A 27,844-nucleotide genomic window follows, 5' to 3' on the forward strand; every position below is an offset into this window, starting at 1 on the left:
AGCTGCTGGGCTGTTTCCAGTAAAGCCCTCCCACACCACCACCAAGCCTGCAATGGAAGTGGAGCCCTGGCTGGGCTACATTTCCCCTAGCCACAACTGTCCCAGCTGGCTACCTGCCCCTCTTCCCAGGTTTAAATCAGCACCTAGGTCTGGCCTCCATGCTTGACAGGGCCAGAGGCACAAGGAAAAGGGGAAGGCAGCATCACAACCCTGGCAGCCCTGAAAGGAAACAAGACCATCTCAGCTGGTAGAGAGGAGCAGAGCACAGCTGGGGAAGATATATTGCCTTAGCAGGATTAAGAGGCCAATAGAAACATTTCTCCAACACACCTGTGCTGCTTTCTACACACATCCACACTGCAGGCAGCTGCCTCCTGGTCCTGGGGCAGCCTGTGGGCTGGGGCAGCCAGCAGGACCTAGCTAGGGCCCCAGACCAGCAGCTTTGCTTAAGCAGATGCTTTTCTTCCCCTTCAGAAAGCAACTAATTGGCCTTCTCTGCTGTTTCCCCAACACTTGGGTTTCCAAGTGCCTCCCAGAGCATTCCCACTTGATTTCTGAAAAGCAGCAACTCCTCCTGGCCAGCTCACCCCAGTCCCAGCCTGCACCCATGCTCCACCCCAGCCATTCTTTCACAGGGTGGAACCACTTTCACAACTGGAGCCTTGACACATTTCCTGCTCTGAGCACTGCTCTACCAAAGCATTTGGAAACAATCCTGCCCTCTGCTTCATCAGCACACTATCACACTCCTCACCCCCCCCCCCAAAAAAAAAAACAACACACACACAAACTTGCTACACCAGCTGCTTCTCCCAGCCCTGCCTCCAACCACACTGGGCAGCCCCTGGAACAGCTTCAGAGCAGGGCAAGCCAGGAAAACAAGAGGGCACAGCCATTTCTCCTTCTGTCTGTTTATTTTTTGATAGAAGAGCAGCCCAGCCTGACTGGGCCTGGCTCCTTCACCTCATTCTCAAGGCCATTAACATGGCTTTGGTTACAGCCAGAGCAGGTGATGGGCACCAGGCCCAGGAGAGCTGCTGCACTGCCCTGCTGTGTGGCAGAGTACACCTCCACCCAGGCCCTGTGGGATCCCTGGAGGCAAGAGGTGCTGTTACACAGCACAGCAGGGCATGACACAACCATCTTCCTTTGTGCTCACATGGGCCAGAGCAGGGCTGGTCCCAAGCAGGATAACCCAGGAGCTGTTTATAGGGACAATTATTGCTCAAGTCTTGAGTTTTCAGGAATGGAAATGGTCTAAGTGAAGGCTGAGCTTGGCCTCCCCCACTCTGGAACAAGCCACCAGCTGCCAAACAGGATCAGGTAAGTGTGGCTAAAGCACACGTGAGCACCCAGCCCAGGCACAGAAGGGCAAGGCAACCTGGGCTTATTATGGGGTAGAGGCATTTCAGGCTGTCACCACCCTTGCCACATACTAGGCACAGGGTATGTGTATTGCACTGGGCAGCTCTGGGCCTCAAGTCCCACCCTTGCTGCCCCTACATTCTCCACAGCCATGCCTGAGCCCACCAACACCAGGGCAGAACTCTCCACCTGGGCACACAGGGACCAGAAGGGGAAGGGACATGCAGCACCGTGGCACAGAACAAGGTGGCACAAGGCATGGTAGAGCAGGAGCTGGCAGCAGCAAGCAACCAGGGACAAGTCTGCTCATCCATACAGGCTCTGATGAGAGAGGGAAGAGGAAAGGGCACCAGGACAGGGGCCGGTCTCTTCTTTTGGTCCTGTTCAGAAGGAAATGGGCCCCAGGCAGAAAGGCCAGATTCAGGCACTTGGGGGAAGTTCCTTTGGAAACACTGGACGAGGGCTGCAGCCCCACAGCTGTGATGCAGGCAGCTGCCTCTCTGCTCAGCAACAGTAAAAACAGCATGAGGCCTCCCAGCAGCAGGAGAAGCTGCCCATGGCTATTCAGAGCAGAGGGGCTGGGCATGCAGACAGAGGACAGCAGGGCTGGGCACAGGGGTACAACAGTCTGTAGGCACTTGATTTGGCTAGTGGCACCCAGGAACAGGGGAACAGGTCCCAGCTGCCTCTGCCCCGGGGCTCTCATTGGCTCTGGGAGGGCCTTGCCCTCTAGTTGGCTTTGACCTTGCCATTGGTGACTGTGCCATTCTCATGGATGCTGCTACCATTGTCCCGGGCTGCTTGCTGAGCCACTTTGGGCAACCGTTTGCCCTTGGTATAGGACTGGTACCAGAAGTTGGAGAATAGGATGAAGAAGATGGTCCCATAAATCCAGATGAGGTGGATGAAGATGGGAAACTGGTACTGGCAGCTGGGCATGAAGTAATACTGGGAGATGTGGATGGAGACAATCACAAACTGTGCCTGGGAACAGGGCAAACAGGGACAAGTTACACATGGGAGCAGTGTCAAGGATCCCACAAAAGACTGTCTTTCCAAGAGGAAAGACTAAGCTCCTTTCTCACCCCAAAGTACAAGTCTATGGTGCCTCTATAGTGAGGGGCAGGCAGCAGCCACACAAGGGAACAACCACTGGAGATACAGTGATACTTAAAGCAGCACCAGCATCCTACCCTCCCAGTGTGGGCACAGCCCAGGTGCAGCAGGCTGAGGAGCAAGCATGTCCTAGCCAGACTGTCAGGGATATCAGAGGCCCACAGTGGACCCCAGCAGCTGGAAACCCAAGGCAAGAGGCTGTAGAAGGAAGCCACAGCTTGTGGTTACACCTTCCCTAGGTACAAGGTGCTGGCCTACCCCTCATGTCAGAGGCTGAGGGCACATGCTCTGCCCCACAGCGCAGACTCACCAGCTGGATGGCTGTGATGTGCTTCTTCCACCACAAGTACTTCTGGAAGGCAGGTCCTGCTGCTGAGAGCCCATAGTAGAAGTACATGACAACATGCACCATGGAATTGATCATGGCATGGAATGAGCCCATTCCCCCTGTTAGACAGATGTTCATTAGCACAGGTCAGTCATCTGCAGCAGTCAGACCAGGAACCAAACATCATCCCTCACACCCAGGGCACAGCTCTGGGAGGATGTTGGACAGGAGGGTGCCTCCTTGAAGGACAGCCTCTCTTTATGACCACTACTTGGAGCTCCCAGGAGCTCAGCCTGTCAAGGCCAGAAAAGCCCTCCCAAGATGCAGGGGCTAACCCCATCACTTCCCTAGCTGTGTACCTACCCAGTTCCAGTCTTACCTGGACCAAACTTTGCTCCCCACCACCAGCTCCAAGGCAGAACAGAGTGGTGGAAAAGATGCAGGAATGTGACCTGTTCATTCTTCTTCCGCAGGACAAAGATCACCTGCAATGATGCCCAATAGCATCAGCACCCACAACCTTGGGAACAGCAGAAACAGGCTGGGACACTGACTCCCAGTGTCCAGTCTCAGTGATGCTTCACTCCAAACTCACTACCATGTGTTAGTCATCCCTCAGTTTCCAGGGCCACGATGTGCCAAAAGCACAGCATCTGCAGTAGCCCAAAGTGACCTCTCCAGCAGTGACACCAGACAAAAGCCTTTCTGGGTCAGACAGCAAGAGCTGAAGGAAGCACCTCCCTCAGACACACTGGGCCTCAACTCTTTGCTGAGGAGTTGCCTCCTGGCCTCAACTCCCTGTGCCTTCCCTGCCCAAGCACAGGGCCTGCCCAGCATCTCACTCACCGTATCTGTCAGTTCAATGAACTTTGAGAAGACGAAGAGCCAGGCAACACTGACCATCTGTAACAGAACACATTAGAGGCTCATCTTGGTGTGAACATGCCTAGTGGTTGAGTGCCTTCACACTGCAACCCTGGGGTCAGCCTAAGAGTCAGGGGCAGTAAGTCACCTGCCTTGGTGTAGAGACTTGTAGTTGCAACCTCACTGCCCAAACAGGCACTAAAGACCATTCCTGCTTGCAGGGAGAAGGAAGAGAACTCACCCTGAGGGCCTTGGGGTCCTGTGAGAAGTCCACAGGGTCACATCTCCAGGTGTACCCAGTCAGCCACCCAGCCATCAGGAACTGCAACAACAGCATCACCAGGGTGAGGCCCAACACATCACCCACTTCCCAGCCCTCCTCAGAAGGGATAGAAAGCTGTGTATAAAAGGGCCTCCCATCACACAGGCAGCCAGCATGGAAGGTAAGGAGTGCTTTACATACACCAAATAATACTCACTTCATAAACTATGTAGAGTGAAAGTCCCACCAGAAAGAAGTTGTATAGCACCATAAACTTCTTCAGGTTTAAAGGCTTCCTGTTGGCCATTAGCCGGGGGCCCAGGGATAGTACAAAGTAGACATATGCCAGAAGGATGCCGATCACAGGGAAGGGAGACTGCATCAGTGGGTAGTCAGCAATGCGGGGGTCTGTGGAGAGAGCCATGGTGCAGAACAGTAAGCCTCCCTGCCCTGCTGCTAGCAATGCTACTACCAGAGTGGAGGCAAGGACCAGCTTGCAAGTCCTCTTCTCCTAGGACAGGAGCACAGGCAGAACACAGTTTGGGGGCAGTGGCTGAAGAAGTGAACAAAACTAAGGTACAGCCTAAAACCATGCTGCAGAGCATCCTGGAGACTCCATGCCCAGGAGGGCCAGAGCATCACAGCAGTGCTCTAAGAGGCACTGTGACCAGAGTGTCTCATAATATAGGCAGCCTGAAGAACCCAGAGCTGCATCTGTGTTAAGGCAGAGGCAGAATGCAGCTAGACCTGGACTACATGCAGACAGATCACCTCCACTGTGTTGGTGGCAGTAAGGCACATAGTACCCTGCAGCTGGGCAGGGCCAAACACTCACCTGCTTTCTTCATGAAGTCCTGATACATGGTCACAATCTCCTCCATGGCAGTGGTGGTAGCTCTGCAGAGAGACAGAGGAAAGGATCAGGCAGCTGCAGCCAGGCAGTTTCTAGCACAGCTTCAGTCATGAACATCCAGTCAGCACCTCTCTCAAAGCCCACACCAACATCTGCTCTCCAACTGAGCCATGCGCTCCCCACAGCTCTTCACCAAGCCTGGCCACAGCCACACTTGGCTCCAGCTCTCCAGCTTTGCTGGGGTGGAAGAGCTGCTTGGGAAACCACCATCTGCCAACAGCAGTCCTGCCCCAAGAAGGGATCTTACCATTGCAAGCTATCTAGGTGGGGTTTCAACTTCAAGGCTGTATTCCCAGCCCCTTCTTAGTCTCACTCCTGCCATACATGCCAAGTGTTGCTCAACCACAACAGCCATTTGGGTGCCCTTGCCACCCATACCCACCCAGCAAACACACTGGTGCCAGCCAGCAAGGACCTGCAGCGCCTGCACCTGCTGGATATTTCCAGCTGGGATCTTATTAGGTGTAAGAATGGGCCTGTCGGGTCACTCTGGCCTGAAAAGGACTACCATCACATAACCCAGCACCTCAGGGGCAGGTACATACTGCTTGGCAAAGGCATTTTCATTCCCCTTGCAGAGGGGCACAGTATCCCTAGATTAGTAGGGAAAGCTGCAGAAGGATGTGCGATCCCAGGGAGAAGGCCTGGCACTCTGAGCACTTGCACAGCCTCACTGTGAGCTTGTACCACACAATCCACATGGATGCTCTCCAGAAGAGTAAGCAGGGCCCAGACTCTTGCTGCTTCAGGCCAGTTTGAAGAAGCACCCCTATCCCCTTTGTCCCCAGAGCCTCCCCCTGCAGAGGCCCATGGGGGGGGAAAATAGAACATGCCCCTGGCCATGCCCAGCCTCCCCTGACTCACCTGCTGTGGAGGAAGGTGTTCCCTGCAGTTGCTACCAAACAGCCACTCCACCTACCTCTTTCCACCTTCTGCTCTCTCCCAGGGGTTTACTGCTGCCACCACCAGGAAGAAACAGCTCCTCCCAGGCCAGCAGCCAGGAGGTTGAAGCCAGAGCAACCCAACAGGCCCCTTCTTACTCCTAGTAAGATCCCAGTTGGGAATATCCAGGAGGTACAGGCACCCCAAGCAGCCCTCCTTCAGCTTTGCTGCAAAGTGAGGAGCTCAGCCTGCTCTTTACTCTAGCTGGGACCCAGGCAGGGAGGGGAAGCAGGACTGCAGCAGACACTGCAAGACTCAAGTGCCTGTGTGGTGCTACAAGCATCTGCATGACAGGCAACACTTCCCAGGGGTCTGGCTATGGGCCTAGCACACTACCCTAGCTCACAGTTCAAGGAGCCTGGGAATCAGTTCTACTGCTGGCCCAGTCATACCCTCTATGTTCCTCCAGAGGGGGGAATGCCACACAGCCTCTCTGCAACAGCAGTGGGTAGGTAAATCAGATTCCCCCTTTATCACTACCCCCCCATACCCATTCCTCCTCCAAGCAAGGCTCCAGAGAAGGCCTCCACAGCCATACACCCCAGGGAGCAGAGCCTAAGAAGTTCTGCTGTACTCCAGAAACCACAAAATGAGGTTCCTCACACCATCTTGGAGAAGGCTGCAGCAATAAGGCAAAGCTCATTAGGGAGTGATTCCCATCTCTCAGATCATCTGGCAACACAAGCAGCAGAACAGACACGCTGCCTCCCTTACCAGCCTGAGGTTGAAAGGTTTAATAGCAAGTAATACTCACTTGCAGGATCACCATAATATCAGAAGTGTTTAAGGTCCTGGGCACCACTGAGATTACCTACTCTTCACATAGAAGAAAGCCCAGAAGAGCATAACAGGAACTACCACATCCTTGAAGGCTACTCTTTAAAAACTGGCTGTGGGAAATGCTCTAAGAAAGCTCAGCAGCTTTCAGGAGCTTGAAGGTGCTCCAAGACTAAAAGCAAGCTCCAGACTCATCTGTCTAGTCTTGGCTTTAAACCACTATATCCAGCTACACCTTTATTTGCTAGCTTGAGGACTCCTCAAGAGTTAGTTCTCTGCACAAGTACCTGACTGTTCAAGCTCTGTGTTTCTTATCAAGCTGAATGAGTCAGTCTTACTACAGGTCCAGGGCAGAGACAAGACTTCTGAGGAGCACTCACCTCTTTTGGCCAGGTTGGGATGGGAAGATAGTAGAGTTGCTCACAAGCTCAGAACTACATCCCACACTGCAGAGAGGAGGGAGATGCTTGAGCCCAGGCACCATTAATTACTCCAATGACCATGACACCAGCAGCAAGACTCCAGCACCCCTGATCAACTAGAATGTCATCTCAAAACAGTTTGGGGTCCCAGCACACAAGACTTGAATCAGAAGACGCACACTGCAGTTTTGCCCTGACAGACCCTGTGAAGGTTGCACAGAGCATGCAGTACACAAGGGCCATCCTTGCAGTAGCAAGGAACACATAACCATCCCCCCCACAGTTATAGAAACTCATTTTCACCCACTCAGCATTGGCACAGGAGTCCTCACTGGCACAAATGGCAACAAGTTTCTCTTACTGCAGAGCCACATTCAGCACTTCCAGTCCTTAGTGCCACAGGGCGAGAGGAGGTACTGGAGTTCTGTCTTTTAAAGACAGAAGCCTCTGGGCAAGCACCAGGACTTCTTACTAGAGCACCAGGAGTGAACTAGCAGAATCGCACTTGCAGATCCTTACAAAAAGGACCTACAAGTTTTCCACAGCTCCCCTAGGTGGAACAGCATCTTACTACATCCAGCTAACAGAACAGCCACATCAAGGGCTTCCCTGAGATCACTCCAGGCCTTTGCAACACCCAATAAGCCACACTGGCACACCACATGGCCCTGCAGGACAGGTACTGCAGGCAGAGGTATGCTGTATGCAGGGAACAGATGCACACACACAGACTGCCTCACCTTCCTTCTCCAGGGATGCAGCCACTGTCCTTCTGGCACAGACAGCTGAGCTGCAAAGAGTCTGGGAGCAGACTGATGTTACCTTCCACTGCTCAGGAGAATGTGAGCAGAGGGCACAAGTGGCCAGCCTGAACCACAATGGCTCCTTGCCCAGCTTTTCTGCTGCAGGCATGGATTTTCCAGCACAATGCAGCAAGTGCCTGGGAACCTGATCCCACCCCTGCCGTTTCCTCTGTGCAGGACACTGGCATTTCATGCCCCTCAGCACTGAGAAGGGTTCACTCCCCAGCCTGGCATCTGCTCTTACTGCCCTCCATTGTACAGTGCCCATCTCACACTGCTGGAGTTCACAGCTCCTCAGGTGACACCTTGGTACAGGAGGGAGAACTCTTCTGCCCTGACCCTCTTGGGCAAGGAATTGGGAAGAGATCATGCATGCATATGTGTAGGGGCAGGGGGCAAAGACAGGCCTTGAACAGCTGAAGGCAAGTGTGGGGGGGGAAACAGTCTGAGTATCCCAAAGTTTCAGAAACCCTTAGCTTGAACACATCAAGCACAATATGTAGAGACCTTGCAAACATTTCCCTCCACCTCAGAGTGCTGCTTCCCTGTCTCAGGAAACATGTTCTCACTATTCGCAGGCCAGAGCACCAGGCTGCATTTTGCCCTAGTAACCAACATCAAGGATTAGATACTTGCTTACACTCAGCAATGTGTGGACTGTATACCTCCACAGCATTACAGCTAATCAGTGCAACTTCAGCAAGAACAGCAAACCCCTTTATAGCAAGTCCCAGCAGCCCAAGAGCAGTCAGAGCACAGCACTGTGAACAATAACACTGACAGGCCAGAGCCAACCCATTTAGTTTTGTTAATAGCCTCACAGAGCACATCCTACCCCACACAGCAGCCACCTGCAAGCAACAGGCTCAGCCCTGACCTCCCCCAGCAGTCTAGCAGCCAACACTACTACCTCATCAATATTCAAGTCAGAAGTCAGACCTGCAATAGGTGAGAAAGCAAGCTACCCTGATCTCCCCACTAGTTTAATGATGAACAGCACCAAAACAGTCTGGTAGGTAGCTACCCCCAAGAGAGCTGGCACAAGGCCCTTGCTGAATTGGATGAAGCAGCCTTGGGAGCCCCAGAGGGGTGAGGCGAGTAGCAGCCCTCAAAGGTCAGGAGATAACCAGCTGGCAGCCAGGCTTGCTGCCTGCTGCAGCACTGAGCTCCACAACCACCAGTGAAGGGGCTTCTTCTAAGCCCTTCCTCCCCCAGCTCCCTTACAGCAGGTTTCCAACACAGTACTTGCACAACGTGCAGGAGCTCCAGAAAGTCCAGCAGAGCCTGCATGCAGCTCCAGGCAGCCAGGGCCACACATTTCCCAGCGGGCTGCAGTTCAGAAAATGGCTGTTGCTGTGGGAGAGCTCAGTGCCTGAGCTAGGCACACACAGGGCTGTGTACAACATGCATTCAGGCTGGCACCTTAAACCATCACTGAAAGCTGTCACTTACAGCCCCAGGAGAAGCTTTCCTTTGCCTACACACAAATGAATTCAGCAAGACAGCTAGGACGCAAACAGGTCTGCCCCAAGAGCGAGGCAGACAGGGCATGACGAGCCAGGAAGAGGGAGAAGGAGCTTGGCCGGTCCTGAGCAGCACCCCGTTCTTTACGAGCTTTCTGCTGCTAGGCTGCTGGTAAACAGAAGTTCACCACAGAGCAGATAACTAGATTTAGATTCTTTCTTTCTGCAGCTGTCCCAAGGAGCAAGACAGAGGGCCTGTGCCTAGTCAGCACATAGCCAGCTTCACACAGAGCATCTCATGAAGCTGGCTCAAGCATGTACAGCAGACAGCACTCAACAGGAGAGCTGCATTCAAGTACGCTTATATTACTGCTAATGATCTCAGCCATCTGACTGAAGACTGCCAAAGTACTGTCATTGACATGCTGCTGAAGTCCTGTTTTCTTGAAAAGTCACTGCCTAAAGAGATTGTGCACCCAAAGGGCACAAGAGACCAGTCTGGCAGCAGAGCACCAGCTGCTACATTCAAAGTATGGAAAACCACACAGGTAGTTTTAGGACAGAACAGGAAAGCAGAGCTCTCCTAGCCTGACACACTGGCTGCAAGTACTGGTGACAGACTCCATGATCAGAGCTCAAGAACCAGTCCCAGACCCCTCAGCCAAAGAGGCAGCAGGAAGTTCTTACAGACTTCGCAGGTGACACCACCAGATAAATTCCCAGTTTAACTGCGCAGATCCGTTTGTCACTGCCTCTGGCTCAGTTGTTTCATGCCAAGGACATGGAAAGGACATCAAAGGACACAGCTAACAGCTTGATACTACATGCTCTGTATCAGTGTACTTCTGATGACAGTATAAGAAGGTTACATTCACACAGAAGGGACACAAACTCCCTAACCTTTGATAAATTGCAGCTCTTGCAAGAGCTGCAATTGCAACTTGTTTTGGAATCAAGTTGGCTAGGTACTATTTTTGGCACTATAGCAGGCTTGACTCCAAGTGGCAGGAACTGACCTGTCTGAAGCAAGTAGTTTCCCCATCTTCAGCAGGTGGGTGTTAATACAATACCACTGTATCTCACACTGGCTATAAAACCCTGTGGCCTTTAGATGGCATCTCCACTTCCTACGTTCCCTGGAAGGAGAGGGAATGAGAGGAGACTACAGATTAGCAGATAAATTTTGTATAGTCTAGATAGTCATAGTATTGCCTCACAAGCCTTTGGAAGAAGGAACAAGCCCACTGCAATAGGGTACCAGGAGCCTTGTACAAAGGCGGGGAGTCAGACTTCAAAGTCTCAGCACAAGTTGTCATAAGAGGTCTATACCCAAGCATATTTTCTATAACACCAGCTGTATTCCTTTGGTTCAGAGAGGTACTTGTCTCCAATCACACAAATTGTTAGGATAGGCTTACTCCCTACCACATTTAACACTGGTAACTGCATATTCAAAGCACTGGCATCAGTTCAGATGAGAGCAGTTGAAACAAGCAGGGAAAAGGCATTATCAGGAGGCTCTGGCATAGAAAGGAGTGAAGGAACAGAGCTGAGCAAGAAAAAACAGGCTAAGATACCTATAGAAGTGACAATAAAGTATTTCCTTCCTGTGATATTAAAACTGTGGTCAGTGGTTCATGGAGCACCAGGTAAGCAAGGAAGGAGATGGAGGCAACTAGGCTTCATCTCTGAAGTGACAGCACACAGTAGCACCACAGTGCATGGAGGGTGAGAGCACTCAGGAAGGGAGGGCACAGAGGATTGCTTCCTGAGAGCAGCTAGTAGAAACACATCGAGTCTTGCAAAGCCTTCTAGCAGAATACAGCGCAACCCCATCTGCATGCAACGCAGACAGGGTACCACAGTATTTCTCTGCTGTTTCAGTAATCACACAAGCAGCTCACAGTGAGGCTTTGACTCTGCTCCCACAGCAGAGTGTCTGCAGTCATTACTGTGCTCTGTCCCATGAGAGGCTTTGCATCAGCTGGACATGGACTCCAGGACAAGAGGGACATTAAAGGTCTACAAAGCCAGATTCAGAAAGATCCCTGAAGTCCCCCTAACAGATTTGCTCTGACAATGCAAAAAGCCTAAGTACAAACTCAGGGGTCACCAGTGTAGGATCTGTCTATCAGCAGCTGTAAGAAGCAAGCTGGCTGATCCAATTAAGGTCCACACAGTAAGAGCACTCCCTGCAGCAAGGCTGGAGAACTTGCTGCCTCAGCAACAGCTTCCTACTTTGATACACCTCAGGGGAAGGGGATCAACCTGATATTAGATACCCTTTGAGATGCTAAGAGAAGTCAAGAACCCTCAGACTCCAGTTACCACCCCCACTAGCAGTGAGCTACCAAAGACTCTGCATCCAGACACAGGCCTGCTGCCAGGCTGAGCTGGGGAGCTGGCTGTGGCATCTGCCATCTCACAGCAACAGCAGCCCCACAACTCCCACAGGGAAGAGAGCCCTGGCTCCCAGGGACCAGCTGCTCCAAGAAGGCAGCTTGGCTGCCTCACCTGTTTGACTGGGAAGAACCAGACTTTCTAGCCCAAGTACTCCCACCAGCTGACAACTAGTAAAGCACATGCTAATGCACATCCAGTACAACAGCATGGAAACACAGGCAAGGTCTCTTGGGCCATCTCAGGCACCACTTTCAACACCTCTTGTTAACTCCTTCCTAAAGGACCTCAGCCTGAGAGTTCACTGTGTTGTAACCTCAACAGAGGAGAGGAAGAGCAAGTGTTCACCCTCACCCAGCAAGGACAGTGCTAAGTCAGGCATTCAGCAACACAAGGAAGCCATCTTCATCATTGTCCTGAGAATGCACAAAGTTTTTCTCCAAGACAAAAAGGCAACACAGTACATCTTGAATAAGCCCTTAGTTTCACCTACAAACCATGGTGTGAGAAACTTCTAGCTCAAAATTCAAGTTTTCACTCTCCCAATCCCTAGTCCATTCTTAGTTTTAAGAAGAGTATGCCTCTCATTTCTGCCCTGAAGGACCATATAATGCCCCCATATTTTCAGGAAATAGAGGCAAGAACACCATGCAGAGCAGGACTGCAGAGGCCCAGGCTGCATGGGTGGAATGCCTTAATCCATTCAGCAAGATGCAGCAAGAACAGGCTGCTGCAACAGCTGGCATTGTGCTACTTCTCAAAGGAATAGCTTGTCAGAAACAGCTCACATCCAGGAGCTGGAGAGGCTTCCTAGGAAGGATAAAATCCAGCTGTCTCAATCAGGCCCTGAGGGTGCAACCAACTGTTTGATACTCTAAATTGTCCTCAAGAAGCTGCTCAGCAGGTCTGGTGGGAGGGTCAGCTCAATCCAGCCAGGAATCTGCCCTGGCTGCATTCTGGAAGAAGAGCAGGTAGTAAAATTTTGGACTGCACAGCAGGATGGATGCGCTGCTGCACAGATGGTCCTTGTCTTTAAGTGGGGAAGAGATGCTCTGAGGGAATGCACTAGCAGTAAGAGCACTCTCATCATCCCAGGCTGCCCACTGAGCAAGCAAGCCTCACCTAGCAGCCCTGGGGAAGGAAGGGGTACTGGTCTCACTTCTTCCTTCCCTTAAGGCACCAGAACCAGGACAGTCACCCAAGGGGAGGCACCTGGCAGTCCCTGTGTACTGCTCTGAACAAGACTGCAGGAAGAAGTCCAGGCACTGAGGCAAACAGATTTCCCCCCACCATTGCCTCCCCACTTGTCTCAATGATTGCTGTAACTGTGCTGTAATGAGACAGCACACAGACAAAGAGAGGCAAGCTTCCCAGCTGTCCTTTCATTACAAGGGGGAAGGAGGACCATGTAGCAGATCTACAGACCAATTCCAGTACTGCCCAGGGAGGCTAGATGAGCATTGGTCATGGTTATTAGAGTCTGCAGCATGGACAGACCCCTGCGCATGGCAGCACCACATACCACTCACCAGTTGGAGGTGGGCTTGCATCAGCGCTGCTGCCACCAGCAGTGCTAGGACAAGGATCTCCTCCCACCGATGTTCTAGCACAAGGACTAGATGGAGGCCAAGCACCTACACGAGCTGGCGCTCAAAGCTAACATTGTGTTAGCAGCAGTGGGGGAGGCCTGGTACTGCCATCCTGCCCAGAGGAGGAGGGAAGAGGAATCTCTCAATGGTACATTGATGCTGAGGGCTGCGTAGGAGAAAGCTCTTCTGCCTCCAAACAGCCAGCACTGCCCAAGAGAGGCTGCTTTCACCCCACCACACCGAGGCCAAGCACAGCCCCAGCTGCAGGCCCAGCACAGCTGCTGGAGGAGATGCCTGGCCCAGCCCCACTCACCACTTCTCAGCCATTAAATACCTTCCCCAGCTCTCAAGCTGAAGGCCAGGGCCTCCTTCACAGGGCACATGTGCACCAGCATCTGCCAGGACAGCACCAAGGCAGCGGGCTGCAGAGCCTGGGCACAACTGCACACCCCACCAACCCCAGGGAGACGTGTGGGGCCGGGGCTTACCTCTGCTCTGCTCCCAGGGAAGGTGGCTCTCGGCGCAGGCCCCGTGTCCCGCCGTGTCTCCAGCTGCGAGGGAGGCAGGAGGGAGAGTTCAGCCCGCAGCGCCGCTCCCTGGGCTCCCCACAGCAGGCCCAGCACCACCACCCCCCCCCACCCCACTCGGTGAAGCACAGACAGCACCCGGCCTCGGCACCGCCAGGGCCTAACACGGCCCAGCACCCTGCTCCACCGGCACCGCCACCCCAGGGAGGCCGCGGGCCCCACAGTGGCAGCTCCCCGCGGCGCTGCTGCCTTGAGCCTGCGCAGCAGCGGCTCCCCGTGGCGCCACGGCCCTGCCTGGGCCGCGGTTGCCCTGCGCTGCCGCTCCTCCCCAGGGAGATCCCTCCACTGCTTTTAAGTCACTTCCAGGCCTTTCCAACAACCTTGGCGCCCTCCGGCAAGCACTGAAGATGGCCTCTTCCCTGCTTCCCCCCGGAGCACCAGGATGGGCCCCGGCCACACCGGCACACCACGGCACATGCTTAAAACAGTCCTCTAAGAGTCACTTCCAGTTTCAGGAGAAGTGCCAACAAACACGATAGTGCTCTACCTTCCCTGAAGTTGTATAACAGCCATATCTGAATGCAGCAGAGTGGACAGGAAGCAGACTCATGACTCAAACACCTTCCTTTCCAACAGCACGGAGGCTGTGCCGGCCGCAGCCACAACCCCGTCCCCAGCACGGCCACGCCAAGAGCCGATGGCTGGAGTACAAGGGCCCCCACCATGCCGTAGGGCAGCAGGGAATAACAAATGGTGGTGGCCCCTGTCACCGGAAGGGGATAAAATAATCCCTCCTGTTTGGAGGCAGCACTGAGGGAAGCAGCACACAGCCCCAGAGCACTGTTTTTGAGGTGCACTGCAGATCCCTGAAGCGGCCTCAGGGAGAAGCTAGATCCTGATGATGCAGCTTGAACCCCCCACTCTTATCCTCCTGCTCTGACACAGGCTGGCACGCATGGCGCCGGCCCTCTGAGCCGATCTGCACGGCTGACAGTCATCTTCCCCTCCGCGGCGACAGCTGCCCGCTCAGCGCCCTTCCTGCTCCACAGCCACCCCACCCCGCCACTCGCTGCCTCATCACCTGGCAGGGGCAGGTTGCGACACCCAGATCTCCTTATCCACAAGGCTACAGCTTCCACAAACTCATCCCTCCACAAACTCACCCACAGTGTCAGTGCAGTTTGTCTAGGGGACACCACCTGTCTCCTCCCATGCCCTGGAGCAGACAACACTTCACAGGTGACAGACATGCAGACACCCACCACACACACACACAGGCCATTTACCCTACACACTCCACTGCCAAGGCAGCGTATGGCCTCGCCAGGGCAGGGTCCACCTTCACAGCTGGGCAAAGCCACCAGCCTAGAGCAGCTAAACAGTAAAGCCCACTAAGGCCTTTGTGACACACACTGACCTTTAGCAGGGTGGGAGCTGCCTCTGATAAAGGCCCACAAAGCACAGGAGCCACGACCACAGTGGACAAGGAAAATCCCACACCCTTAACCTGGCAGCAAGCTCAGATGCCTCCTCCCAGGCACTTGATACACCTCCAACCCCCCAAATCCTGTGGCAGCCCACCCCCCCCAGCACCCCCTCCCATGGGCCTGGGGGACCCGACCCAGCCCAGCCCCACCCGGCAGCCAGGGCCAGGCCGGGCCGGGTCCAGCACCACTGCCCCGGGAGGGCCCCACCACGTGTGCGCGGCACCCCCCCCCCCCCCCCCAACCGCGCTCACTCACCGCCGGCCGCACCCCGCTCTACCGGCGCCACCGCTGCCCAGCGCTTAAATAGTGCTGCCCTCCCCCTCGCCGCTGCCGATTGGCCTCGGGGGCAGCGCTCCGCCCCCTTAGGGCGAAGCGCGCCGCCAGAGGCCAATCGGTGCTTGCGCAGCAGCCCCGCCCACACCGCGGCCCCGCCCACTCCTGGTGGGCGGGCCGCGGGGGCAGGGGCGGCGCGGCGCCCTCGCCGCTCTTGGCGGGGGATGGGGGGGGGGTGTCTGGGCTTGGGGGGGCTTGAGGGGGTTGGCTGACTTTTAGGGGCGCCCAGCGGGGGGAGCAGCTCGGGGGCGCTGCCTGCACGTCTGGTGGGAGCCGCTGCACTGCTGTCCCCGTCGGCTTGCAGCGGCGCAGCAGCCTGGTCATGGTTCACCAGCCCGGGCCTGGTCTCCTGTGCAGTTGTAGATGCTGGTCCTCACGTCTTAGCAAGAGCCAGGTGTCCACAGCAGGCCCTGAGCCTGGTGATTGAGGAGGGCTCTTCCAATTTCACGCTTTTGTGAAACAAGCTCAACAGACATGGTGCACACACTCATTTTTCCCAGTGGGACCACACCGGCTACCACGAGCATGTAGGAATAGAAGGACTCTCAAGACCCAAAGGCTGCCTGCTTGTCATCTCCAGCACCACTTCTTGTGTTGGCTACACACACTTATCAGGCTTCATCTGAAAAAGACGTTGGGCTTTGACTCTCGCTTCTTTGATCTGAAGATGGTTCCAGAATTGTTAGGAATCATCTTCACATTCCCAGCTGAAATTGATTCACAGCCAGTTAATAGCCATTTGTTCTTGTGCCAAAATCGTCTTTTATCTTACATAGGTCCTCAGCCTTGGTATTTATGCTCCAATGTGTTTGTAGACAGCGAGCTTCTCTCTTCTCAGCCTTTACATGGGTGACTAAACAATCAAGTTTTTCCAGCATTTTCTCATTAGCCAGCTTGTCCCTGTACCTACTGCCTTGGTAACTCCTCTGGTCAAGCTGCTATTCAAGTTCGCTTCACCAAAGATGAGTGACCAGAAGTGCTCCCAGGCTTTGCCAGGCCTGGCATAGGGGCACTGACACTCACCTGATGAGATTTCCCCATCTGGATACACCCACAGGCAGCGTTTGCCCTTATCATTTCTGCCTTGCGGTGGCAGCTCAGAGGCGCTCTGTGGTAAGCTACTCTCCTAACTTCTCTTCTTCAGGTGCGTGCAGCTCACAAGTTCCCAAGGCAAAAACAAAGAACAGCATTCCTGGTGACTTTCATTCCTTTTCTTGGTGGTACAGTGTTCCTTCGCTCTCCTACAGTGTCAATGCCTAGCAACGTTGTATTCCAGCAGATTTCATCAGAATGCTCCAAATATTTGTGCCAGTCCTTAATAAATTTATCAGACCATGCCTGAAGAACTTCACTGCTAGCCTTCTGTACATCCCGCTGTGCTCTCTTTCACCAGGTTCTGCTTCCATCTTGACCTAAACCAGCTCCTCATCACATTAAATTCCTGTACTCATCTCTGCCCCTACCATCTTCACCAAGTTTCCCAACAGATCTGTTGCTTCCCTGGAGTCCACTTCTGGCCTATTGGTTTTCCTTTTCTGAAGAAAGCTTCTTCTGAGAAAGCTATCAGGTTAGTCAGACATAATAGACTATTTTACCCACTTTCCATTTCCCATTCATGTGATGAGTTACTCTTTAATTGAATACTATTAACAGCAGACTGACAAGCATGCAGCTGTCTGGTCACTTTTTCTCCCTTCTTAAATACAGGCACCACTTCTTTTTCTTTCTTGTCCTCCTTTTATTTTGAACCATTGGTCTATTTTAATCGATTCTTGTTTCATTTCAGTGAAAATCTTGCTATGTCATTTGTCCTGAAATGCAAGATCACCGGTGGATTCCTTCCCACTCCCTAGCAGATACTTTTCAACCTCATGTCCCAAATCTCTGAGCTTTCTACAAGCATTCCTTCTCCCCTAGATCCACCCTTGTTGGCGGGCTTGGCAGGCTGCCCTGACAGTGAGCCCCAAATTACACAGCCAAGCCTCTTCCTGCTACTGCCACTGATTTCCAGGTTGCTCACTTTTCTTCTGCTCTGAATGCAGTTTCATCCTCTTCTCTCTCACAGCCTTGGACTCTATTTCCCTGTTGTATCTGCTCTCTCCACCATTATTCCTGTGGGGCATTTGCTCTTCAGTTTTCCCTTGCAACCTCATCTTCTGTTTCTCCTCTTAGTTCTCCGATACACCAGATATATTTCTCCGTGTTATTTCTCCTCTACTAGTTATTTTTAATTCTCATGGTCACTTGCTTTGATGGGTTACCTTTGTCTAGATGTCTGCCTTTCCTCATTCACACGCTCAATGCATGGCTGCTGTTCCTCAGTTTTCTGCCCCTTCCCATCACAGTGTCAGGGCCACGGGCTGCCACAGGAGCTCCAGCACCGCCGCTTCGCAAGTCCTCCTTCCCCGAAACCCCCTGCTCCTTCACGTGCTCTAACAAGGACAGCTGGCGTCACTGCCTGTGCTGTCTCTTTGGGTCCTCTCCATCGCTGCCATAGGTGCCACCGCTTTCTCGTCCTTGCCCTTAAAAAAAAGTCACAAAATCCCCCTGCAGACTCCCCAAGTTACTGCTCTGCTTTCTTTACACTCCCCAAACTGGTGGCTTGGCTTTCTCCCAAAACTTCTGCCTAATCAGCTGTATCTCTTAATGTTGGCCATCAGACGTTGCAGTGAGACCAGTCCTTCAGCAGCAGCCTTGCCCATTGCAGTGAGCAGCGCCGTGAGACAGCGCCCAGTGCCTGGCCCCAGCGCCCAGGACCAGCTACCACAGCCACCAGCCAAACGACCCCACACCAGTGGGGCCAGCAGGGCCGAGCTGCCCCACAGCCCAGGTGCCCCCATCCCTAGCCCCACCCACCCCATGTGCTCTGCCCCACTGCAAACCCTGCACCTCCCCCATAGCCCCACCCCATCCCATGAGTGCTCCACCCCTCCCTGCCCCCAACCCCACCCCCTCTCCAGAACCCCGCCCCTGTGTGCCCCACCTGCCACAAGCCCCACCCCTTCCCATAGCGCCACCCACCCCAATGTATGCCCCGCCCACCCCACCTTAAGCCCCGCCCCCGAGCAGCACAGGCCCCCATGAGCACCATCTGGGCCTGCCCCAACGAGGCTGCTGGCCGGGGGACGCCGGCAGCGCTGCCAGGGGGCTGGGGCCGGGCCCAGGGCCGGCCTTGGTGAAACGCGGCAGCAGGACGCACCTAATGGAGCAAATCCCCCAAAACAGGGGATTCCTGTCAGCCTTTCCCCGCAAACCGCCCTGGCTGCTGGGGCTGCCCACAGCCTGTCTCAGACGCTGGGCTCCCACTTCTGGGAATTTAGGCTCCTTCCCCCATTGCTTATCCGCCTCCTCTGAACGTGGAGGCCAACCGGACGAGTGGGAGCATCTGCCCTCCTCCGTCCCGCTGCCCTGTTGTGCCTCTCTCCGTGCTCCTCGAGGGCCGGACACCCTTCCTCTCCCCTTGCCGCTCTGGGCGAGTGTGCGCCAACACCCGCTGAAGGCACTGCTGCGGCAGCCGTCACCCGCGTGGAGGGTTATCAGACTATCAGACGGGAAGGTCTCGAGGAACTAAGCAATGGAGAAGGAATGAAGTTCAGTGAAAGGCTACAACCTTAGGGATTAGCGAGGAGAATTTCTTGTGTAGAGGGTGAAGCCCTGCTGCAGCTGCACCTGCAGCTCCGTGTTGCACCTTTTCTGCCACCGCCAGTCCTGCAGGGTAACGGCGAGTCACCCACAGCTGGCCGAGGGAGGAAGGTTCGGCCCCACCAGTGCTACAACCAACCAGTCTGCTCCATGAGCGGTTTCTCGGTTTTCATTGCAGAAGCAGAAATTCTCAAGATGTTGGATTTCTGTGGAACAGAAATATTTTTTAGACCATGTCTGATTTGTACAATAAGTCTGTATTTCCTTATCATTCACTGAACTCATAGCTATGAGTTTATTTTGTTACATACTCAAAACTTGCATTATGAGTTTCTCATGCAGCAAAAATATTGACACTATTCAACTCCAAAATTCTGAAAGACAATTATAAATGTGGAGTCAGCACACATGTACACTTGGTCCTGCACTCTTCAGTGGTATCTTAGACACATAATTAGCAAATTCACCTACCTAATTATACATAGGAATTGAAAAGATGATCTCTAGATTCCCCCAACTTTTTCTTTTGAATCCTGAAAAGCCAGGGATTTTGCATGTGGTCCCATAAAAACACTGAACTTAAAGTGGGTCTCCAATGCTGTTTGAACCCTTTCTCCTCAGGGTTGGACCCTAAAGCACCATCAACGGCATGTCATTGCTGCACAGCTTCTCTGTAACTCCAAGACCAAAAATGACAAGCTGATTATGCTGACAGCTCAAAAACATCCACACAGATTTCCTGTGTCACCGCTGTGTAGTACTGAGGGAATGGACAGGCTTCCCTCGCCACTGAAAATGGAGGCGATCACTATGCAGAGCCTGCAGGACCATTAAATGCCATAATACTGGCTCACGATTTCAACAAACCCAGATGGGCAGATAGAGCATGGGGGAGTGCACATGCTTTGGCTAAGCTCAGGCTGATGTGCAGCCTCCTGCCATGGTTGATATCAACATTAGTGACTCATCTGTGCAAACTTGCATCCTGTTATTTACCCTGATTACATCATCCTGGCAGTACAGGCCAATTAGCCCATCGCTGTCAACGTTACCCTCTTCCCCTTCAGTCAGAAGATGGGGAAATATTTTCAGTCCTGGAATGAGAGGTCACTAAAAACCCCTAAAGCTACCAGGAAACAACTCAAAACATTTTTGTAGCCAGCAGGCATAAAATGACCCCTCTCAAAGTCCCTGGGGTAACCTGAGGCACCAGTTTCACTTTAAAACATCACCTGGAAAAAGGCAGACAGTGAGATAGAAGCAAAGGCAAAAGCATCACCCAGAAGCTTTCTGGCACCGTGGGGGTGTGCCTGGGGCACAGATGCTTTGAAAGCAGATATTCATCCTGCAATATTTGGTTCTCGGACTTTGCCTATCAGCCTGGGTGGGTAGCACAGGTGGCTATGTGGTTTCCTGCCAGAATGAGAACCGCCGCATAAAAGCCAACATCATCCCCAGCACAAACACTGACACCAAACTCCACAGGTGTGAAAGCAGTATGAGACACCCCTGGGCCCTCCACAGACAGGTCTCATGCCTGCTCTGGCCTGCTAAGGCATCTTCATTTGTTCCCGTGCAAAATAGCTTTGTGCAATAATGTTGATGCCCAAAGCACACACCTGCTCGTCCCCCTCTGAAGATAATTTTCCGGGCAGGCTGCAAACACCAGGCCACGTGCTGCAGCATCTGCTCATGGCCCTGCAAGTTCATGCCTCGTCCCCCCTGCACAACCAGCTGGCAACGGCTGCTGACAGCAGAGCCCTGCCTGCGTGAGTTCAGCTGCTGGTGTGACATGGCCATGGCTGCCGGAGGCAGCAGGATCGCACGTGGCCTGGGGACCACTGTGTCCAGCGTCCTGGTGCTGGTGTGGTGGGGATGGCGCTGCCCTGGGCTGCTTGGGGAGAAGGCAGCAGAGCCATGGCAGGAGCAAAGAGCCAGGAGACTGAAGGCCTGGTGAAACGAGGGCGGTAAGCTTGCTCTTCCACATCTGCGCCTGGAGCAAGGTTTCTCCGTGAGATACACAGACAAAAGTGACTATTGCTGCAGTCCCAAAAAGGACTGATGGGAGGTTGGAAAGGGTCAGGAGATTTTGGGAATTCAATATATGCAGCAGGACCAGAGTCCTTCATCGCCAGTGCAAACATTTGTGCCTGTCCACATGCGACACGTCTTGGCAGGAGATGAGGCTCTGTGAGCTCTGGCTCTGGAGGGACCCAAAAGCTGCCCCCCTCAGCAGGAGCTTTCAAGGGTGTCTCATAGGCACATAAATGCACTTGACCAGAGAAAACATAGGTGATGAGAAAGCCCTGGGTAGTCCCCAGAGTCACCCTTTACATCTGAAGCCATTTCATTTTGTCTTCGTGATGTGGCGCCCACAGGAGTGGAAGGGCTCCAGCAGCCTGTCCCAGGTTGAGAGAGCAGCTTTGCAAAGCCTGGCAACTTCTCCACCCCCGGCGGTGAGTTTAGGTTACAGTCAGGTGTGATGACCTGATGCCAGCGTGCCATGCTCTGCCACCACGTCCCAGGGCTGTCCTCCTAACACCTGCTGTGCAACAGCCCCCTGCATGGCTATGGAGCCAATAAACCTGGAAGAAAAACACCTCCTAAGTGCCCCAGGCCATGGAGGAGACTTTCCCAGGAAGCCTTTGCCCCTGAGTTTACCTGAAACAGCCGCAGAGCCTCCTGCAAAGGCTGCGCAGCCCGAGGCTCCCTGGTGCGGCGGCCCTGGCCGGGGGGTGGCAGGGCCAAACCCGCTCCTGCTCGCTGCGCAGGGACTCAGCCACAGAAAGGACATTGTCAGGGCAGGGGATTGTGCTGGGAGAGCAGGCGGCACAAAGAGGGATTGTTTCTCCATGAAACGAGGCCATGCTATAGCTCTGGCCGGGGCTGGGCTTTGCCTGCCTCTCGGGGCTGCACACTGCAGGGGGAGGCTGCCAGCGGTGGGGCACCACCGCGACGGTGGTGGCTCGGCACCGTCCTCCCAGGCCTGCCCAGCGTTTCCCTTCTCCTTTCTCCTTCCTGCAAGTAGTCACCTCTCCAGAAAATGTTGTGCTCATGGTGAGCATCACAAGCCTCTCTGCATATCCCCATGCCCACCCTGTGCGTGGGACAAGCTGCCTGACCTCAGGCAAGGCACAGTGGGGTGCACAGGGCACCAAGAGGTGGAGGAGAGGGAGCCCCGTGCTCCACGTGTGGGTTGGAGCTGCCTGCTGAGGCCGCAAGGTTCGTTCCTATTTTTTTAATTCCCTAGGTGCAAATGATTAGGAGTGACAGTGGGAGCAGAGCCTGCATGTGAGTCATTCCCTGCTCAGCCAGGCAGGATAACCCCATCGGCGGGCAGCTCCCACGGGGGTCCGGCAGCCCGGGGCCGCGGTCCCACCATGCGGCTCCCTCTGCCGTGGGCCCGTGCGTCCTGGCTCCTGCCGAGCCCGGCAGCTCTGCGGCGTGGGGCTGCGTGCAGTGGCACGGTCACCCACCGCCCAGCGCAGCCGAGCCGCGACCTTCGCGCCGTTCTGCTGACTGGAGCAGAACGAACTGGGGCGATGATGAGCTGCGGCTGTTTCTGTTGCTGCAATGACTGTGGGTACATAAATACATGAAAACAAGCGTGCCAGCGTGATGGCTCCTCAGCAGCACTTAAGCAGAACGCATTTTGCCTGGGGGATAGCAAGTGGCTCTATATTAGCTGCTGCATTAGCTGCGGTACCCAAGTCCCACCTCTGGTGCAGCAGAGCAGAACATGGGAGCTCGCTCACGTCCCACCCGGCCGGACCCTGACTCCAGCAAGGGGACAGCACCCACAAGGAGTGATGATGCCTCTTTGGCCCAAAACATGGCCAGCAAACCCTCAATGAAAAAAACCAGGCAAAACTGCCCTGGAGCACAGTCTTTGTTTAGAGGCAATGGAGCTGTCATGCCACGAAGCACGACAGGGTGTTACACCACTGCTAATTTGATGCAGAAGCTGCTCCAACACTCAGATAGCAAAGGGAGAAGCCTTAAGATAAGTGGATAAATCAGTGATAGTATCTGAGTAGCATCGGCAAGATATTTGCTGCAGAAAACACAATTCTTGATCTCCTGACCTTGGAAAATATGTCTCAGTCAGAAAAATACATGCAGCAATCTCCTTCACAAAACACTCCCCAGCATGTTAAAAAAAAAGAATAAAAGAAAAGCATCTCCCTCAGAAAGGCCAGCCAACACACTCTGCGTTAGTCTGGAGCACTCCCTCATGTACAGGGTTTTCCCTGAACAAGTTGCAGAAGGTTATCAATTTTTACGTGACGATTAGCACCAAGGCCATGTTCCTGTATGCAGCCAGCACGCTGCACTGTCATGAGGACAATAAATACACTGAGGAGTCACATTCAGTCTGAATTATTCCTATGGCATGTTACAAATACACCCAAACATCCCATCTCTCGAGCACATACTACCACAGCATCTATGTGAGGTACAAAGTGACGACATTTTACTTCTAAGGTAGATGAAGATTGATGCAGCTGGTTGAAAGGGCGAGCTCCATGGGATTTTTCCAAAGTGTCTGTATCTTCGGTTTCAGACATCAGCTATCCTTAAGAAATAATCTGGCTTTCACAGGGCTACCAAGCTCATGAGGGGAACGCAGGGAAAAGCAGAGAGCTGGCCCAGGCATTCATGCTTCCCCCACTATGCCATTTTTTCTCATTTTGTGCCTTTGACTTACGAGCTGTTTTCGGGTGTTTCAGTTCCCGTTTCGGAGGCACACGCTGCCCATGTTTCTGTGGGCTTGGGCTTCCCTGTTCGAGGCACAGGTGAAGCCGCTTTGGGAGCAACGAGGATGCTAAGCTCAGCTTTTTGCATTTTGGCAGCATATGCATGATTGTTTTTCCTCTTAGCGTAAAAACGGGATCAGACTCCCTCCGCCCAATCAGCAGAATACATTTCCTTTGGCTCCAGACATTTCTGTCAGAAAGGTCAGATCATTACACCAAAAAATATTCGAACCCAGCCCGTCAGCCCGAGGCGAGTCCCTGCCTCCCTGCCTTAGCTTCAGCGCTGTGAATGAGCAGCTTCAAAAGCTCCCTGCTCTCAGCTGCCCCACCGGTCTTCGTGGCCACATCTCCCTCCCTCTGCCTGCACAGTCTCCCGCGCTCCCCGCTCAAGCCTGGCATAGTTCACCTTTACTGTAAAGATATAATGACACACACTTACTTAAAAAATGTGTAGGTTAAAAAACAAACAAAAACTTGTGTTTGGGTGTGTGTGTGTGTGTGGTTTTTTTTATCAAAACGAGACACCTGTATGCACTTCTTACTTGGGCCATGACAAGAAAACAAACCATGGCAGATGTTAGCTGTGCTGTTTATGGATGGCAGAGAGATCCTCTGAGATGATGTCAATAAACGCAACTTCACAACTTCTAGAGGAGAGGCAGAGCAGCGCAGCATCAGAGCAGGCTGCAGGGATGAGCCAGCAGTGGAGTGCAGTCCGAGGTGGGACTGGGGGGACTGGTGATCACAGCGCAGGAAGGAAAGGCAATAAATCGCTCTCCGGCATTTGGGAGGAAGCCGGATGAAGCACTCATGTCACGAGGGTGAAACGCTTTCCACTGATATGGTAACTCAGGAACATGTTAAGCAACAGATGCATAAGGCAAATGTTAAAAACTCAGCAGGTCCAGGTATCACACATCTTTAAGTTTTAAAAAAATCTTTTCTTTTTTTTTTTAATCTGAACTGTTAATGCTGATGTCTAATACGGCAAGGAAAACTGGAGAAGCTCCAGAGAACCAGAAGAAAGCTAATATTGTGCCAGCATTTGTAAAGAGTAAATAGGATGCCCTTGTAAACAGGTGTGTCAGACAGTCATTCCACGCAAAATAATGTCTGAAAAATGTGACCGTATTGATAAAGACTTAAAGCAGAGAAATACAAATACCAATTTACGGACAATAAACTTGTCAAACTGACACGATAGTTTTTGCGCCACTCTATATTCTTAAATATCTGAAAAACATCTGACTTGTACTGCAGCATGTGTGATCAAGGAACAAGGACATCTGTGACCTGGCCAACTATGAGAGGAGATGCTCCCGGGGGAACTGGCACAGGCGATGTATTTCTAGAAGGAATGCTAAAGCATAGAGCCCTGGAAGGAAACGAAGGAATGACTGATAAAGCGTGCAGTCCCGGGAACCGGGGCATGGCCAGGAGCAGAGACACCAGGCCAGCGATCTGGAGCTGCTGGGAGCATCTGAGCAGCAGGGCTGCACGGCAAGATGCGTCTGTTGTCTGCACTGGAGCCTGAACGGTGCCCAAGGGGAGGATTTGGGGAGCTAGACTCAGCCCGGCTGGGTAAGTCAGAGCCTGTGCTCTCAGCCACGCTCCTGCAACCCACCTGCGGCCCAGAGAGGCAGGCTGAGCTGGGGGCCGAGCCTCCTCGCTGCCAGAAATACCCCACCGAGAAGAGACAGGTTTAAAGAGGGACTAGGCAAAGCCAGGGAAGACCCTGCGAGGACGCGCTGCGGCAGGGTGTCCTGTGCGCGCAGGGGGTGCTCCCAGTGCCTGCACGGGAGCGGTGCATCCCTGTTGGACTTACCGGCCACAGTGACAATCAGCAGACCATGACTTTCCAATGTGAGCTCCTGGGTAAAAGGCCTGTTCACGTTCCCTGTTTACGCATTCACGCGCTGGCAGAGATGGGATGAGAGGTTGAGGCAAATCTGCATTTGACATTCCTGTTCCCACAGCCAGAGTGCTGCGTCCAAGTCCAGCGTCCGCGGCTCCCAGAGGACACTGATACATGAGGAGGTTTGGGTGAGAGCCAAAGACTGGAAAACAGAAAATATGCCTTAAAGCAAAAGGCTCCGGAAGCTCCAGCAGTTCAGTCTATCATAAAGGATGAAGAAAATTTGATCGTAATAACATCGTGTATTATTTGATCATAATAATTCCTCTCTGTGGGACCAACAGCTCCAGGGCCCCTCCCTGGCTGAGAAGAGCCAGCCACTTAACAGGAATTAAAAAAACACAGCCTCAATATAAGGAGCAGGCATTTTACAGTGCCAGTAATTGACCTTTGGAACAACCTAGCAGTCACTGTAGCAGAAACATATCAGTTCGAGATCAGCTGTTTTCCTGACCGCGGTGCTCTGATACACACAAGAATTACTGCAGGGCAGCCCCACCGCCTGTGTCACGCAGGAAGTGACACCGGCTCAGCCTACCAGGCCGCTCCGACTCGCTAATCTACGGAAAAAACCCTGCCCGTCTTTCCCTTCCTCCCAGCCAAGTGTGTGAAAGGTCCAGCCTGCCCCGCCGGGGGCGTTTTCAGGAGAACCAGGTTAGCAGTGGCGGCAGGCAGCTCCCGCCTGCCGCAGAGCCGCAGCGCACTGGATCCGCCGGGGCCGCGTCCGTGGGAAACTAGCTCCAAACCCCGGCTGGAAGCACCCGAGAGGTGCTGCGACCCCCCGGCTCCTCTGCCCCGCTGGCTGGGGCCGGCCCCGCTGCGGCTGCGCTGCGCCAGGCTGGCCTCATGCCGTGCTTGCAGCAGGAGGATGGAAAAGGCGTTAATTCAGAGAAGGAGCAGTAGGCCGGATGCGTTGTGCCCTTCCTGGCAGCTCTAGGCCTTGGTTACTACAGGCGTCTCGGAAACATTTTGGCTCTGTAACGAAGTCAGTCTGGGGGGCCAAAGCGAAGCCCAGTGCTGTGACTCCATGCACGACTGGAGACCACAGACCACGAGTGACACAAGCTCCTCTGACCGTTTTCTGTTTTCCTTCCCAGCCACAGCAGGGATGTGACATAGAGCAGGGAACAGCAATCCACGTGGTGCTCAGCCTGCCACAGGGCACAGCTCGGTGGGCTCCTCTGGGCTCTCCTCAGCTCCAAGCACTGCACAAAAGCCTCACAGCAGAGCCAGCAGCGTGTCCCTGCCTTCATACCAGCTCCCTGCTGGCTCCAAGGAGAGCCCGTGTGCGACAGGAGCAAAAAATAGTCACATCAGTCTGGCTGGGCTGTTGCTGTCGCGGACACGTAGCCAAGCTCTTTGTGGAGGAGCTGCTTTGCTTACCTATGAGCTGTTTGTACTTCCAGCTGAAGTTTCTACTTCCTGGCTCACTGCTTTTCAAGATACAAACTGCAGAACCTCAGTAAAACAAAGATTACTTCTAAGGGGCCACAAAATGTAGCTAGCAAAGCCATCTCCTGGTGAACAGGCTTGAATTCACTACAAGGTCCATGCCTCCCCCGGGCAATTTCTAGGTTCTACAAATCAAAATGGGCCGACAGCTACTGCCCAAGTCACAGTTTTGTGGAAGGTTTAGATTTGGGAGAACAGTCCACAGCCTCCACAAATAAGCTAGATCTGATTAGCTCAGAGACAAGCAGCACAGGAGCAGCCACTGGCTGTATCTGCTGAGTGGAGATTTCCTCACCCTTAAGACTGCTGACAAATGCTATTGAGTGAAATACAGTACTGGCTTTCACCACAAGTCAAAAGGAAAGCCCAGGCAAAAGCAGCAAGAGGCGAGCTGGTTGTCTTTAGGATAGTGCTGTATGTACTGACATGCTTTGTGGACATGCATCTGCACCCTTTATTCTCAGAGGAATCTTTTATTGGGCAGATG

At 53.5% G+C, this 27,844-nt stretch overlaps 1 protein-coding gene and 1 long non-coding RNA gene across 2 annotated transcripts; both read right to left on the reverse strand.

Moving 5' to 3' along the window:
* Positions 1-895: 895 nt before the first annotated feature.
* Positions 896-15,574, reverse strand: ELOVL1 (ELOVL fatty acid elongase 1). The gene is made up of 9 exons (XM_064516076.1): positions 15,514-15,574; positions 13,733-13,795; positions 4,771-4,832; positions 4,153-4,343; positions 3,915-3,995; positions 3,656-3,712; positions 3,189-3,294; positions 2,792-2,928; positions 896-2,349 (listed from the first exon to the last, which is right to left on the reverse strand). Exons 3-9 carry the CDS (start codon positions 4,814-4,816, stop codon positions 2,095-2,097), a joined length of 873 nt encoding a protein of 290 aa, XP_064372146.1. The 5' UTR covers positions 4,817-4,832; positions 13,733-13,795; positions 15,514-15,574; the 3' UTR covers positions 896-2,094.
* A 1,638-nt stretch (positions 15,575-17,212) lies between these two features.
* Positions 17,213-26,405, reverse strand: LOC135329050 (uncharacterized). The gene is made up of 3 exons (XR_010390248.1): positions 25,816-26,405; positions 18,791-19,439; positions 17,213-18,113 (listed from the first exon to the last, which is right to left on the reverse strand). It is a non-coding gene; the product is annotated as an uncharacterized LOC135329050 (long non-coding RNA).
* Positions 26,406-27,844: the final 1,439 nt, after the last annotated feature.

This window comes from Dromaius novaehollandiae, chromosome 8, assembly GCF_036370855.1.
Source record: "Dromaius novaehollandiae isolate bDroNov1 chromosome 8, bDroNov1.hap1, whole genome shotgun sequence".
NCBI classification, from domain to species: domain Eukaryota; kingdom Metazoa; phylum Chordata; class Aves; order Casuariiformes; family Dromaiidae; genus Dromaius; species Dromaius novaehollandiae.

Bases quoted from the DNA above. Each gene is read 5' to 3' on its own strand.
- ELOVL1 (XM_064516076.1), bottom strand. From the start codon at position 4,816: ATGGAGGAGATTGTGACCATGTATCAGGACTTCATGAAGAAAGCAG. The intron at 3,996-4,152 runs GTGAGTATTATT...CTGTTGTTGCAG, and splicing joins CACTCTACATAGTTTATGAA to TTCCTGATGGCTGGGTGGCT. The intron at 3,295-3,655 runs GTGAGTGAGATG...GCATCATTGCAG, and splicing joins TCATTGAACTGACAGATACG to GTGATCTTTGTCCTGCGGAA.